Consider the following 13867-nt stretch of genomic DNA (forward strand, 5'->3'; position numbering starts at 1 on the left):
GAAGGGGGGCTGAGGAGTGGGAGACAGGAACCCAGGCCTGCAGCTCCCATGTGGCCACTAGCAGCCGCCAGCAGCCAGCACAGGTAAGAAGCTGAGGCGCCAAGCCGGCGCCCTTGGCGCTGAGATGAGGGATGAACTAGGCTCTGGGAAATGGCTTTATTTTCCTCAGGAGCCTCTGGTTGGGAGCCCACCCCCAGGGGGTCTGCGCCGGCGCTTGGTGACAGCGTGCGCCGATCTCCTCATCGGTGAATGCGATGGACACGTGTCCTGGTTTTCCGCTGTCTCGCATTCTGAGCTCAGTCCGCGGTGGGATTTGTCCTTCCAGGCGTGTGGCACTTGTCCCACCCAAGACGGGACGTGGTGACTATGGAGCCCTCTTAGGTGCTGGTTAGAGCTGCCTGCCTCACGGAGGAGCTGCGCTGGGCGGGGGGCATAGTGATGGGGGCAGGGGGCAGGATGCCTGCCGGTCTCCTTCACCAGGGCATCTTGCTGGGCTGGCTCACTTTGGGGCCGGTGGGTTTGTCAGGTTGGAAATTGCTTTCTTTAACTAAAACAGAGAAAGAAGGTTTTTTTGGAGGAAGGAGGTAGAGAAGGTTGAGAATGGGGGTTCCAGTGTTGTTTGACTCCCCTAAGGGTTGACTCTGGGGTGAGTGTTAGAGCCAGTGCCCCCCCGTTGCACCGATGGGATCATCGAGGCCCAGAGACTGACAGGGCTGGCCGCTGGTCACAAGATAAGGTGGGGTAGCCAGGCCCCATGGCCGCTTTGGGCCGAGAAGGGGGGGGCTCATCAGAATCTCATGAGGCCCCTCCAGATTTGGATGGGAGGACATTGGGGCCCTCCACACACACCCCCCCCAGCCTGCTTGAATGTGGCTCCTCCACTTTGCCCCACCCTCGGGACCCTGGTACCTCCACCCAAGACACGGTGCCCACAGCTCTGCCCCGAGACGTCACGAAGAGGGACTGAAGGTTCAGCAGCTCGAAGAGGTTGTGTGCCTGGAGGGGGATTGTTAGGAGATGCTGGAGGGCAGGTGCCACCCACACCACGCCTCTGGTTGCCATCCATCCCTGAAGGCTTTGGGCAGAGGTGGAGGAGCGGAACCCACGCCCCGTGTGGCCCAGGGGGAAGGGGTTGCTGGGGGACAGGGGACACCTGGGCCTGCAATGGCCAGTGTGACCACAGGGGGCCGCCAGAGTCCACACAAGGGACCAGTGGGGCGACCAGTCCTCCTGAATCAGGTGTCACAGACGGGTTGAGACCACCCCCAAGTCCCCAAACAGCTTCTTCCGGTCCCTGGCCCCAGGTTCCAGGCTCTGTGCTTGTGTGGGGGAGGGGGCAGGGTGTCAGCATTCAAAGTGATTAAATGTAATTTTCCCAAGATCACCCAGAGATCGTGGTGGATCTGAAATGGAAACCCACGTGTGCCTTGATGCAAAGGCCTAATTTTACCCACTGCCTCTCTACCCAGAGGCTTCGGTTTTGCGAGCCCTCTCACTTCCCCTCTGCGTCACCCCAGCAGCTCTGGGAGTGGGGTTTGGGGAGGGCAGGCGCTGCTCTGCCGGGTCTGCAGACTAGGAAGCGGGCCCAGAAGCTGCAGCTGGTTTCCCTCTCCAGCCAGCCCTTCCCCCCTACCCCAGGGCCCTTGTCTGCCCCAAGCCCGAATTCTCCCCTGTACCTGGTGCAGGGAGGTCTCCGGAGACAGCTGCAGGGTCACTGGCTCCATGGGGCACCCCCCAGCCAAGATGTCCTGGAGATACCGCTGGGACAGAGCAAGGGTTATGAGGCCTGGGCCAGCCTCCCCCTTCCCCAGGCTGCCCCCTCAATCCTCCTCTCCCACCAATCAGCTGCCCCTCCGCCTACACCCTGCTGACTCCCCAGTCCCCCCAATACCCCACATGAGTACCACTTGGTGTCCTGAAGCCCAAGAGGGTGGCTCAGCCTGGAGGGCCTGCAGCAGGTGGGCCCTTCGCATGGTGCCCACCAGGATCTGAGACTCTGCCAAGTGGGGAAGGAGAGGGAGAGAGCTGCATTATGCAGAAGGAATTTGCATTTCCTGGGCACCTACTGTGTGCCAATAACCAGCCTAGGTGTTCTCAGGTCTCTCAGGAACCTACAGCAGCCTGTGGGTCAGGAACTATTATCACCCATGTTATAGATGTGGAAACTGAGGCTCAGCAGCACAGAGAGGTTAATTGTCCTGCCCAAGGTCACTCAGCTTATGACACGGAGCTCTGGTAGCCAAAGGAGGCAAAGGCTGCCAGGGGGTCGGGAAGGAGTCTGCTCACCCTGAGTTTCCGCGTGTGGCAGACCTAGAGGCACGAGCAGGTCTGTGCCCCAGGGCTGGGCTTGTCCCTCACCCCCCTCAGGAAGAGTCACAACTGGCTCAGCCCAGTGAAGGCATGAAATTGGGAGCCTACTGCTCTCCGCGGTCCTACTGTGTGCCAGGGCTTGGCAAGTCTCACTCCAGGCTATCGGTGGAGTTTTGAGGCAACAGCCTGGTATTTTTGCTTATCCAGTAAAAGAGAAATTTGCAAATAGACTTAAACGTGCCTCCCCTTTAGGAACCAACTAAAGCGATTTCTCAAGTGAGCAGCCGGGTCCCGCAGCCCAGGCCTGTGGGGCCGGAGCTCCTTGCTCCCTGTGGCCCTAGAGTCCATGGGGAGGGTGGACTTTGTCCTGGAGGCCAGGTCCGTCTTGGAGGTGCAGACTGTCAGAGGGCCGTCCATCCGCAAACGTGCAGGCAGGACACTGGTTGTGTTCTGCGGGGCAGTGTTAAGGGCGCCCCGATCCGGGTGGGGAGGGAAGCGTGGCATTTGGGGTGAGGACCTCTGACAGCTCCGCACTGTATTGACCCCTCTTTTCCATGAGGAAAATGCACTTCGTAGAGTGGTTGACCCCCGGTTCTGCTGCTCATGGCGGCTTTGTGCCTCTTGGGGTGGTTTGGGGGTGGTTAGGACCCGTATGGTTGTGCAGGTTGCTCACAGCACAAGGTACCTGCCCAAAGGACAAGTGGGGACCAAAATCCAGCTGTGCCATGCTTGCCAAGCGCACACCGTGTCTCATGTGCACAAAGGGGACCTCAAGCCTGGCCGGTGTGGCTCAGTGGTTGAGCTTCGTCTCGTGCACCAAGAGGTTGCCGGTTTGATTCCGGTCAGGGCACGTGCCCGGGTTGCGGGTTCGATCCCCAGCAAGGGGCATGCAGGAGGCAGCCAATCGATGCTTCTCTCTCCCTTCTCCCTCTCCCTCCCTCTCTCTCTAAATATCAATAAAAACACATTTAAAAAAGGGAGGACATTAAGGTTGACAGTGTCCCTTCATGGACATGGCCGTACACCCCCAGCTTATCTTTTCCACTCAGACTATATTGTCCCTTGGAGAACAGCGCTCTACCTGGATGCTTCCCCAAAATTCAGCTTGTGTGTCTTAAACAGGGGCTGCCATTCATTTTCCTTTAAAAAGATGCTTTTCTCATGGCCTCAGGGATTGTGGGGGGGACTCCCTGGGGAATGTTTGAAGGGGAGACCAAGTGAAAGAGCCCTTTTGGAAGCCCCTGGTGGTGCCCCCACCCCCAAGCACACCCGGCCTGGTTTCTAGAATCCTATGGTCTGTCCATGGAGAGCTCAGCATCCTCTCATCTCTCATGCACGCGCAGAAGCCACCCCGAGGCAGGGTGGTAACAGTCTCCATCTTCACAGTGAGGAGGAAACAGGCTCAGAGAGGTGACTCGACTTCCCCAAAGGCACACAGTTACAGAGCCTGGGGTCAGTCAGGCTGGTCCGAGGCCCTGCTTAGCCTTTCTGGGGCCAGACCCCCCCAGGAGGCAGGTGGAGGGAATGCCCCTCCCCACTCGCCCTCCCCTTCCTGCTGAGCCCCTACCTGTGGTTTCCACCAGGGGGTACTCAGCCGCATCTGTGGAGGTCATGACCTTGACCACCTCCTCCAGTGGTGCGTCCTTGGCCAGCGTCGTGATGCTCCGGTTCATGAAATGCTCCACGACCACGCCGTGAGAGCTGGAGGCAGAGGGCCTCCATCAGGCCTGCGGTGAGGCAGGGGGCAGGCACCCGGAGGGGCGCAGAGGTCCCCGGAATGAACAACGAGAGCCCTGAGGTAGAGAGGGACCTGGGGACTGGCTCACCAATGGCCTGGCCCTGAATTCTCGGCCCCCCAGACCCCTAGCTCCCCCCATACCACCTCTGGTCACTTGTATCTAGAAGCCTTTCTTGGAGAATGTCATTTGAACGAAAGTTTGACGGCCAAAAGAAAAAAAAGCTTTGAAGTTTGAAAAAAAACACACCTCATTTTACAGGTAGGGAAACTGAGGCCAGAGCAAGGTGGCAGCTTGCATGCGTTTGGAGCTGGGCCCAAGACCGGGGCCTCTCAGAGCCTCTTAGTCCCGCCTCTCAGGGGACAGAGGCCGCTCCCATCCTCTGGTCCAGCGGGGACCTCAGGGCCTGTTTCCACTCTAGTACCACCCCCCGCAGAGCACTACGGGGCGCGGGCAGGGGCCTCCCAGGTCTGGGGCAAGACGTGGCACCTCTCTGAGCCCGTTTCCAGCAAATGGGTGATATCTATCCTATGTGAAGACTGACCACTAGTAAGACAGGGAAGCCCAGGAGGCCCAGGGCTTGCCCAGGGTCATGCAGGGGGCTGGGCAGAGTGGAGACAGAAGGGCAGCTGTGGGCCGGCCCCTCCCACACCCCCCGTGTCCCAGGTCCAGCCCCAGCCCCCCGACGCCGTCACCCCGTCAGCCAGCCCGAGGCAGGTGGCACGCACTTGATTTTCCGGCCCCGGATCCACGGCAGGTACGGCAGCTTCTTGACAATGATGGTGCCCTCGTAGAAGGAGGGCTGGCAGCTCTGGGCAATGGCGTTGGCCGCCAGCACCGCCATCAGCACGGGCAGAGCGTGGACGATCTGGCCGGTCAGCTCGAAGGCCAGCAGCGCCGTGGAGATGGTGTGCGTCACGGCCCCGGAGAAGGCCGCAGCCCCTGCGGGGACGGGGCGGGCGGCTCAGGCCGGGCCCGCTTCCCGGGTGCCGAGGGCCAGGCTGGTGTGGCTACGGCCCTGGGCTGGGTGGGAATTGTCGGGGGCAGAGGGGAGAAAAGTGTCCAGGGAGAGGGGAGAGGGGAGAAAAGGCAGGAGGAAGGAGAGGGGAGAGGGGAGGGGAGGGGGCCTGGCCGCTGTTGGAGTGCCTGACGCCTGGGCTTGGTGGGGGGGCAGTGAGGGAGGGGATGGGGCCAGGGACTAGACAGGAGCTGGAGGGGGCAATGGGGGCACAGGGGAGGGTGGGAGCTCATTGCGGGGCTCGGCGGCCACCCCATGCCCTGCGGAACCACTGGCTGGCTCTCCAGGCCCAGCCCACCCAGTGGGGACCTGGCCCACTTACCTGCCAGGGCATAGCCCCCAGGCATGATGGGGTTGGTGACCCCTCCGGCCACGATGCCCTCAGGGAAGGCCAAAGAGAGGGCCTCCCCGATGAGACGCCCCACAGCAGCTCCTAGCCACAGACTCGGGGTGAGCCCGGCTGACCCGACCCCACAGCCCTCCCTCAGCACCATCCTGGGGAGGGAGGGGACAGACCAGGTGCCCTGGCCCTGCCCCAATCACCCCGAACCTCTAAGACTCACCGAAGATGAATATGGGCATAAAGTAGCCAGCGGGCATGGGGATCGTGGTGGCCAGGATCAGCATCCAGAACTGCGGGGGGTGAGCCCAGAGGGGCAGAGGCTGGAGGCAACTGGGCAAGAGAGGGCAAGGGAAGGACAGCACAGGGGAAGGGGACGGGGCATGTCCCAGGGAGAAAGGATGCCCTGGGGCATGCGCATCGCCAGGGTCTGGTGTCAGAGAAGGAACCTCACCCTGGCCAAGTGCCTACTGTGTGCCCGGGGCTCTCCTTCCTTCCCTCTCAACCTCATCTTGAGGTAGCTCAGTAACTAGCTATCCCATTTTAAAGATAAGAAAACCGAGGCTCAGAGTGCTGGAGCAACTAGGCGGGGACCCCACAGGGGGCGGGGGCAGGCCAGGGAGTCTGGGTGGGAGGCCCCAGCGCCATGCTACAGGCCGTGGGGGGCACCCCCACCCCACCCCTGACTGGGCTCGGCTCTAGGCACACCCCCGGGGGGCCCCGGGCGCCCACCTTCATAACCAGGAAGAAGGCAAGGGTCCCAAAGATGGTGAACCGCGGGTGGTACCACTCGAACCACAGGTTCTGGGGGTCGGGCTCGGCGGGCCAGGGTGGGGACGCGTTCCGGGTCATCAGCGCCCACGAGTTGTTGTCAAACAGTGTGTCCAGGTGCTGCCTCATGGACAGCTGGCGCGGGGCAGGCCGGAGCCCGCATGAGGCCCCCCGCCCCAGGCCACAGTCCCCCCCCCCACTGCCTGGCCTGGCCTCCCAGCCCCTCGCCACTCCCCATCAGGGTGGGGGGCTGGGGGACTGCTCGGAGCCTCCTCTCCTAGGTGTCCTGGAGGTGACGGGAGATTGGGGTTCCCCGCTCCCGCCGCCCCAGCTCAGGGCCCCTTACCCGAGAAGCCATGAAGCGGCCCACGCCCGGGGGGTAGGTGATGGAGGCGAGAACCAAGGCGGCCAGGGCGGAGTAGAGAGGCTTGCTGTGGAGGGTGGGGTGGAAGGCTCCAGGGTCACTCCCCCCTTTGTCCCCACCTCACGGCCCCAGCCCCCCAGGGAGCAGGAGGAGGAGGGACTGAAGCAAGGACATGGGCCGGCCCTCTCCAGGGCAGGAGGGTGTGGGATTCGCCCACCCGTGTAGCAGGGCAGAGCTGATGGGGCAGCTGGGCCAGGACAGAGCCCAGCCAGGCCGGGCGGGGCCGTGCACGCAGGTCAAGGGCTGACCCTGAGGTGCCAGTGCCAGGGGGCGGACGAGGTTTGGGAGGAGAGGGAGCTCAGTAAGGGGCGTGGGGTCGGCGGGGGAGTTGGGGGAGGACTCAGGAGGGGAGGGGGTCACACGGAAGAGCTGCTAGCTCAGTCGGCAGGGAACTGGAACTGTGGGGGCCTGGACAGGGGTGTCAGAGGGAACAAGGGCTCCATAAGCGGGGTGTGGGCCAGGGAGGTCTGGGGGACTCAGTGGGAAGATGGCATGCAGTGGGGGGTGGGGCTCCCTGTATAAAGGAGTTGAGGGCTCGGGAGGCTGAGTCCCTGGGGGCCTCCCCGGGAGGTCCCAGCCCAGCCCAGAGCCCACCTGGTGGCCAGGAGTTTGGAGGTGAGCGGGTTTGTCCTCACGAAGATGAGAAAGGTCCGCTGACAGAAGAGGTAGGCGCTGCTCAGGACGCCGCAGATGGCCCTGCGGAGGGGAGGGGAGTCCCGAGCCGCCCGGACCAGGGGTGGCAGTTCAGGCCAGGGGAGGCCCAGGTCGGGCTCGAGGGGCCGAGGCACCCGCTCACCCCAGCGCCACAAAGAAAAAGATCTCCGGCAGGTCGAAGGGGACGTCCACGCGGAAGCTGGTCTTGAAGAGGGAGGTGATGGTCTCTGGGCAGGGAGGGGAGTGGGGGTCACACTCCCACCGGCTCTAGCCCTGGCCCTGGCCCTGGCCCTGGCCCTGCTCCCTGCCTGGCTTTGTTGCTTCTACCCTCCGGGATCTGTCCTCCTAGAAGATGGGGATGGGAGAGGAAGGAGAGGAGGGGGGCAGGGGAGAGGGAGGGGAGGTGTGGGGGATCGGGGTGGGGGGGACTCACCCTGCTCGCTGTTGAAGACGGCCAGCAGGCGGAACATGAAGGCCCCGCAGGTGGCCGCAAAGAAGCCCCGCCAGTAATCCCAGACCGAGAAGTGGGAGGACATGACCTCGATGCTGAACAGGACGCCTGGGGGCGACGCTGTGTTTGGGCAGAGCCCCGAGCGTGCCCATCCCGGTGCCCCGGCCCCTCCTGTCCCCTCCCGCTCCCCTGGGGCTGCAGACAGGGCCGCCCTTCTCCTTGGTCCTGAGCTGAGGGCCGGGTAGGGAGGGGACTCCGCTGTCCAGGGAACCTGCCCCTGTGCACCCTCAGCCACCCAGTCCTCACGGCAGCCCTGTGGGGTGGGGACCGCTGTGACCCCATTGCACAGATGAGATGAGGCTGAGAGGCGAACGCCCTGGTCTAGGGCCACAAAGAGCCGGGTCTCACCCCCGAGTCTGTCTGAGTGAACCCCGAAGTGCCTGGACACCCACTCACTCACCCCACCCTGAGGACCTCCTCCCTCCTCCAGGCCCTCAGCTGGCAGAGGGGCGAGCTGGCCAGCCTGGCCCCTGCAGGGGATGGGAAGGGGGTGCAAGGAGAGGGGTGCAAGGGGGGTCTCACCGCTGAAGGGAGCCGCGAACACCGTGGCCACACCCACCGCCGCTGCCGCCACCAGCATCTCGTTTTGTTTGCTCTTGTTCTGGGGGATCCGGGTCCTGGGCTCAGAGTCAGCCCCCCCTCCCCTCCCTCTCTCTCCTCCCCGGGGGGCCCTCCCTGAGCCCCTTACCTCGGACTCCCCGATGGTCTTGGTGCGCACGCGGCCCAGGTAGGCGGCGATCATCACCGACAGGTGCACAAAGGGGCCCTGCCAGGGGAGGTGCCCATGGAGCTCGCCGCTGGACCTGGGGGGGCGCTGGGCCCTCGCTCCTCCCCCTCAGGGCCCAGGCTTGGAGGGCAGAGGGGGCCTCCCCCAGACACAGCATGGTCACCCCCCACACCCGCCTCTTCCATCTCCCCAGCCCCTTCCTCACACTCTGGGGACCTGTCCTGCCTCCCCTCCAAGACCCAGCCCCAGAAGGCGGGCATTGGCCTGAGCCCCATCTGACCAAGCTTGGGTGGGGCGACAGGGGAAAGGCAGAAGTGGGGGACAGCAGGGCAGGGGGGTGAGGTGCTCTTCCGCCGGCACCTACCACTTTGCCCAGGAAGATGGTGCTGCCGGTGGCCAGGGTGCAGGTGAGGCCCGCCACCTTGGCCCCGAAGTTCTTGATGTCCAGGTAGTCCTCCAAGACCACCCCGGACAGGATGGTCTTCAGCTCCGGGAGGCCAGACCCTTGGCAGGGGGAGGGACACGCTCTGGATGAAACTCCTAACACCTTACCCTGCAAAGAGTGTTCCACACCACCCTCCGTCGGGTCCTTTTAAACCCTAGGAATTAAGACCCATCCACCCATTTTTCAGGCGATCAAGCCGAGGGTCAGAAAGGGGACGTGAGTTGTCCCATGTCCTTCCAGCTGGGCCTGGCAGACTGGGGGGAGCCCAGGATAGAATCTCAGGCCATCCTAGACCCACCCCTGGGGTTCCCATCTGCTGACCTGGAGCTGGGGGCAGAGCTGAGAGGCCTGGGGAGAGCCATGACCCCCATCAGCCCCTCCCTGGGAACACTCTTGGCACTGGCCCTGCAGGGGAACCTGCCACCAGTTCTCCCTGTCACGGCCCAGTAGAGCTCTCTGAAAGGGGCCGGGCCATCATCAACCCAGGAGTCAAGCTCTGGCCTTCTTGCTGTGTGACTTTGGGGAAGTGACATAACTCCTCTGAGCCTGGCTTCTGTGACTGAAATAGGGATACTGCTTCCTGCCTCCACCCGTGAGTCGTTCGAGGGATAGGAAAAGGTCTGGGCCGGTGGGGACTGCAATGCAAGGCACCCAGGCAAAGGGCGTGGTGACTGGGCTCACCTCCTGAGAAGGGCGTGATGCTCTGTGAGAAGCCCGAGGAAAAGGAGACCAAGGCCATGGGGTACACGGACCAGGAGAGATACCGGAGCAGGTGGCTGTCGCCAATCTCCCGGTACAGCCACTTGTGTGCTGGGGACAACCAGGAATCAGGGACCACCCACAGACTCCACAGCCCTCGGGTGCCCACTTACTGACCAGGAAACACAGGCTTGGGGAGGGGAGGCCCGGGCCCCCCAGGGAGGGGCAGATCCCCAAGAGAGGCAGGAGCAGGACCCTGGGTCCCTACCCAGTGCTGCCACTCCCTAGCTGAGGAACCTTGGGCCAGCAGCTCAAGCTCTCAGGGCCTCTGTTTCCCTGTCTGTCAAATGGGCTAGTGCCGGTACCTCCCTCACAGGCTCACGGTGAGAAATAAGACCGCGTGCGAAACGCCTCGGACAGTGTCCGGCGCACAGCTGGTCCTCATGATGCCACCTGAGCAAGTCTCCCAGAGAAGGCAGGTCACACCCTTCCTGCCCCACACCCCCTCTTCCAGGGAGACCTCGGAGTGGAGAGAGCCTGCTGAGGCCTAGTGGTCCAGGCAAGTGCCCTTCCCCGGAGCCACGGGACTTGAGAGCAAGGAGGGTGTGTGGGGAGGTGGGGCGGGAGTCCAGCGGCAGGAGGAGAGGAACATAGAGCTCAGAGGAAAGGGGCTCTTGGGAACACTCAGGTCTCTCTCGTTCATTGTGCAGATGAGGGGACTGAGGCCCAGAGAGGGGCAGGAGCCTATGGAGGGTCACACAGCAAGTCAAGAGCATTGCCAGGACCAGACCCAGGCCTCCTCCCGCCCGGACCCCTCCCCCACCCCGCTGCACCTGGTGGTGCCTCTGGCATCCCGAGAGCGAGCCCACAAGCCCTGGGTGGGGAGGGCTTACCTCGGGCCACGCGCCCCACGGTGAAGCTCATGGTATAGCTGATTAGGGCCATGAGCACCCCAAGGGTGGCCAGGAAGTACCAGTCCTCACCCACGCGGAACAGCTTCTGCTTCAGCCACTCCAGGCCACCTGGCCAGGGGCGTGGGGTCACAGCCCAGGGCCGGGTGGGGCACAGACAGCCCCTCCCCTGGAGGCTGGCCTCTGCTCGGGCAGGAGGGCCAGCCCAGGGGGCTTTGACAGGTCTGCCCTCCCCCACCCCTGCTGCAGACTGGGGTACCTCTGGAAGAATGGCCAAGGGGCAGGGGTGTGGAGGGCGTGCTGGGAGCCACAGCCCTCTCCTTATCCCCACAGGGCCCGTGGCTTAACGTGAGCCTCCAGCAAACTCCCATGCGGTCCCAGGACCCATGGGGCTGGTGTCGGGCCAGAGAGCACCCACTGGGCCCCTAGCGTGGCCCCTACACAGCGATCAGGCCTCGGGGGCAGGCGCCTGGCATGTCTGACCCATAAACAGATGGACAGACAGACAGATCCCTTCCCTCCGGGTCACCAGGAGACTGGGCAGTGATGTCCGAGGGCAGATAAAAGGGGGAGGGCAGCTCATGGTGGGGGGTGATGCCCCGCGGGGTCTTCCATTGGGAGGGGAAGGGGACGGGCCCTCACCTCGGATGCGCCTGCGGACGCGGGGACACGGGCCCCATAGCTCCTGAAGAGTCACGGGGTTCCCCGGGGAGCCCTCTCGCAGCCCAACCAGCTCCTCCATCTGGTCCCTGGTGCAGCTACAGGCGGGCGACTGTGGTGAGCAGCTCCGAGGCCCTCACACCAGCCCTTGGTCCGTCCAATGCTGCTGCTCCCAGATCCTGTGCACGTGTGTGCGGGGTGTGGGCATGCGGGCTCGTGTAAAGTTATCGGGAGGGTCATAAGCCTGGTGCGCCTTGGGGCGTCACTGAGGGTGCGTGTGATGGGTGGGGTGGGCTGGGGGTTCCCATCTGTGCCCTTCGTGTCCAGCAGCAAATTGGTCAAAACAGGTCCCCAAGCCTCAGAGCTCCCTCCCCCTCCTGAGGCCTCCGCTCCCACCATCCCGGACACTTGTCTGCCGCCAGTGCTCAGAGAAGCCTCCTCGCCCAGCAAGTCACTCTCTCTCACTGCTGGTCCCCAAGGATGGCTCCGACTCCTCCTGCTGGTCCCCGAGCCCCCTCCCCCTCAGCTCAGGCCCCAGAGGCAGGAAAACCCCAGGTCCCTAAGGAGAGCCTGTGGCGGTGGAAATGAGGGGCTGGCTCCCTGCCCCCCACCCTCCTGCTCCCACCCTGCTTGACCTGGCCCTGGCAAGGTCCACCCAGGTCCACCCCGGCCCTGCAGGCAGGCCCCTCACCTGTGTCCGGCGCCCTGCAGTGGCCCAGCCTGTCCTCTGACAGAGGCTCCTGTGCCTGCAGCGGGTGTACCTGCACAGGTACGTGCTCCACCAATCAGCATCCTGCCCCTCCTCCCCCCGCCCGCCCCGCCGGGGTTCACTGTGGCCATTAAGAGTGTCCTTGACAAACCGACCGGAGCCGCCCGGGCCCACTGAGCCATGCAGCCCAGAGCAGCCACCAGAGCCACGAAGCCCGCGCCGCAGGCTGGGCCCCGGGGCGTTGGCGGCGGAAATCATACACCCGTAGATGGTGAGGGGTCAGGTCCGCCGCAGGGGCCGAGGGTCAGGGCCCTGGGCTCTCGGTGCTGGGTGTGGATGGGTTTGAAAAAGCAGAGAAGGGAGAGGGGAGGAAGGCCTGGGGCAAAGGCAAGGGAACTGCCACTACTGCCCCCTTGCTGTGTGCCAACAACCCCCCAATCAGTGAGTGCTCACAGACCCCAAAGGCAGCATGATTCCCATGCAAAGAAATGAAGTCTCAAAGAGGGGAGGCTGCTTGTCCAAGGTCACAGAGGCCAAGGGGCAGAGCTGGGACGCCCACCAGGTTTGCCTGGCGCCAAGCCTGCACAGCGCTGACAGCCCACCCCGCTCAGAGGCGGGGCGCAGGCCGACGGGGAGGGCAGAGGCAGGGAATCCGAGGCCCAGGGCCTGGGGAGGAACTTAGACTTGATCCTGTGTCCAGCCTCTCCAGCCTCAGAAAACTGCCTCTCAAACCACAAGGCTTCTAGGTAAATGCCCAGACTCTGTTGCACCCCAAACAGAGGGTAGGAGCCAGGGCACAGGGGGGGCAGGGGAGGCATGTTGAGGAAATAAGCGTGTTGCACCCTGGCTACGTGCCGGGCCCTTTAAGTCTGTGACTCAGTTCACCCATCCTCCCAGCACCCTGTGAGTTCGGGACAGCATCACCATTTAGTAGATGATAAATGGAGGATCAGAGAGGTGCGGTCACTCACCTGAAGTCACACAGCAGAGGCTGAACCCAGACCCAGACTGTGTGGCTTTTTGCCTGCCCGGATCTCCTTGAGCTCCTGTGGCTGAATCAGCCAGGGCAAGTTTCAGGCACAAAGCAGAGGATTTTTGTCTGATGCCACTTTTGAAAGATTTGGGCAAGAGATCAGGGAAAACTGCCCTCCCCACCTCCCACAAACAAAGTTCCCCGCCGCCTCTGAAAATCAATGACGTTAACATCCTGGGACCCTGAGCCACCCTCTGCCCGCAGATGCCAGGCCAAGTCAGTCCCAAATAGCAGCATGTGTGTGTTGTGTGTGGGAGGTGAGGCGCGGGCTTGCTGCTCTGCATGGACTGGGGCCCTCCATCGCCTTGGCCACCGCAACCTATCAAAGGGCCGCCCTGTTAACATCCCAAACCCATCTCTGGCCTCCAGTAGCTGCTGGCCAGCCCGCACCAGTCAGCCAGCAGGCACGGCGTGTCCACATCCTCAGTGCCCACCCCCTCACCCCCCCCCGTGAGCACCGGGAGACTGGGAAAAAGGTAGCAAGGGGGTGGCAACTCCCTCCCCAAGCCGTTTCCCCCACATGCCAGCCCCTCCACATCTCCCCATCTTCATCGAGCCCCAGTAACAGTGGAGGGGGGAACGGGCTTGAAGCCAGAGCAGCTCTGCCACCCCCAACTGGTCTTCCACCACTCGGAGCCTCGGTTTCCCCTTCCATCTAGTAAGGGGAGCCTGGGAGCCATGGTGGCAGAGGCCTAGCTCTGCCTCATTCACACTAGTCCCCCAGAACCTGGGACAGCACCTGGCACATAGTAGGTGCTCAGTAAATAACTGCTTAGTGATGGGTGGTTTCCAAACTCTTGCCTGTGGGCTTCTTGCATGGGGAACTGATGAGAACAATTCCTGGTCCTTTCCCAGGAACCCGAATTAGAATCTTGGGGTGCAGGGTAAGACTGTGTTTGCTAAAATCCCCTCAGGTGGT

At 63.2% G+C, this 13867-nt stretch overlaps 1 protein-coding gene across 5 annotated transcripts; it reads right to left on the reverse strand.

The window, feature by feature from the left end:
* Nucleotides 1-138: 138 nt before the first annotated feature.
* On the reverse strand, nt 139-11965 carry CLCNKB (chloride voltage-gated channel Kb). Of its 5 annotated transcripts, none has more exons than XM_081144037.1 (20): nt 11898-11965; nt 11189-11385; nt 10529-10657; nt 9618-9746; nt 8856-8995; nt 8453-8530; nt 8287-8365; nt 7687-7812; nt 7396-7480; nt 7194-7295; nt 6522-6606; nt 6137-6310; nt 5628-5697; nt 5387-5497; nt 4775-4988; nt 3878-4011; nt 1905-1996; nt 1677-1760; nt 910-996; nt 139-547 (listed from the first exon to the last, which is right to left on the reverse strand). In XM_081144037.1, the coding sequence occupies exons 2-20, from the start codon at nt 11286-11288 to the stop codon at nt 500-502; spliced, it is 2067 nt and encodes a 688-aa protein (XP_081000163.1). In that variant the 5' UTR covers nt 11289-11385; nt 11898-11965; the 3' UTR covers nt 139-499. The 5 variants fall into 5 exon arrangements, with proteins under 5 accessions (XP_081000163.1, XP_081000167.1, XP_081000164.1 ...); XM_081144041.1 differs by having other exon boundaries at nt 144-547; nt 8856-9044; nt 11898-11954; XM_081144038.1 differs by having other exon boundaries at nt 144-547; nt 11189-11304; nt 11898-11948.
* Nucleotides 11966-13867: the final 1902 nt, after the last annotated feature.

This window comes from Miniopterus schreibersii (genome assembly GCF_964146895.1).
Source record: "Miniopterus schreibersii genome assembly, chromosome: 8".
Lineage (NCBI taxonomy): Eukaryota > Metazoa > Chordata > Mammalia > Chiroptera > Miniopteridae > Miniopterus > Miniopterus schreibersii.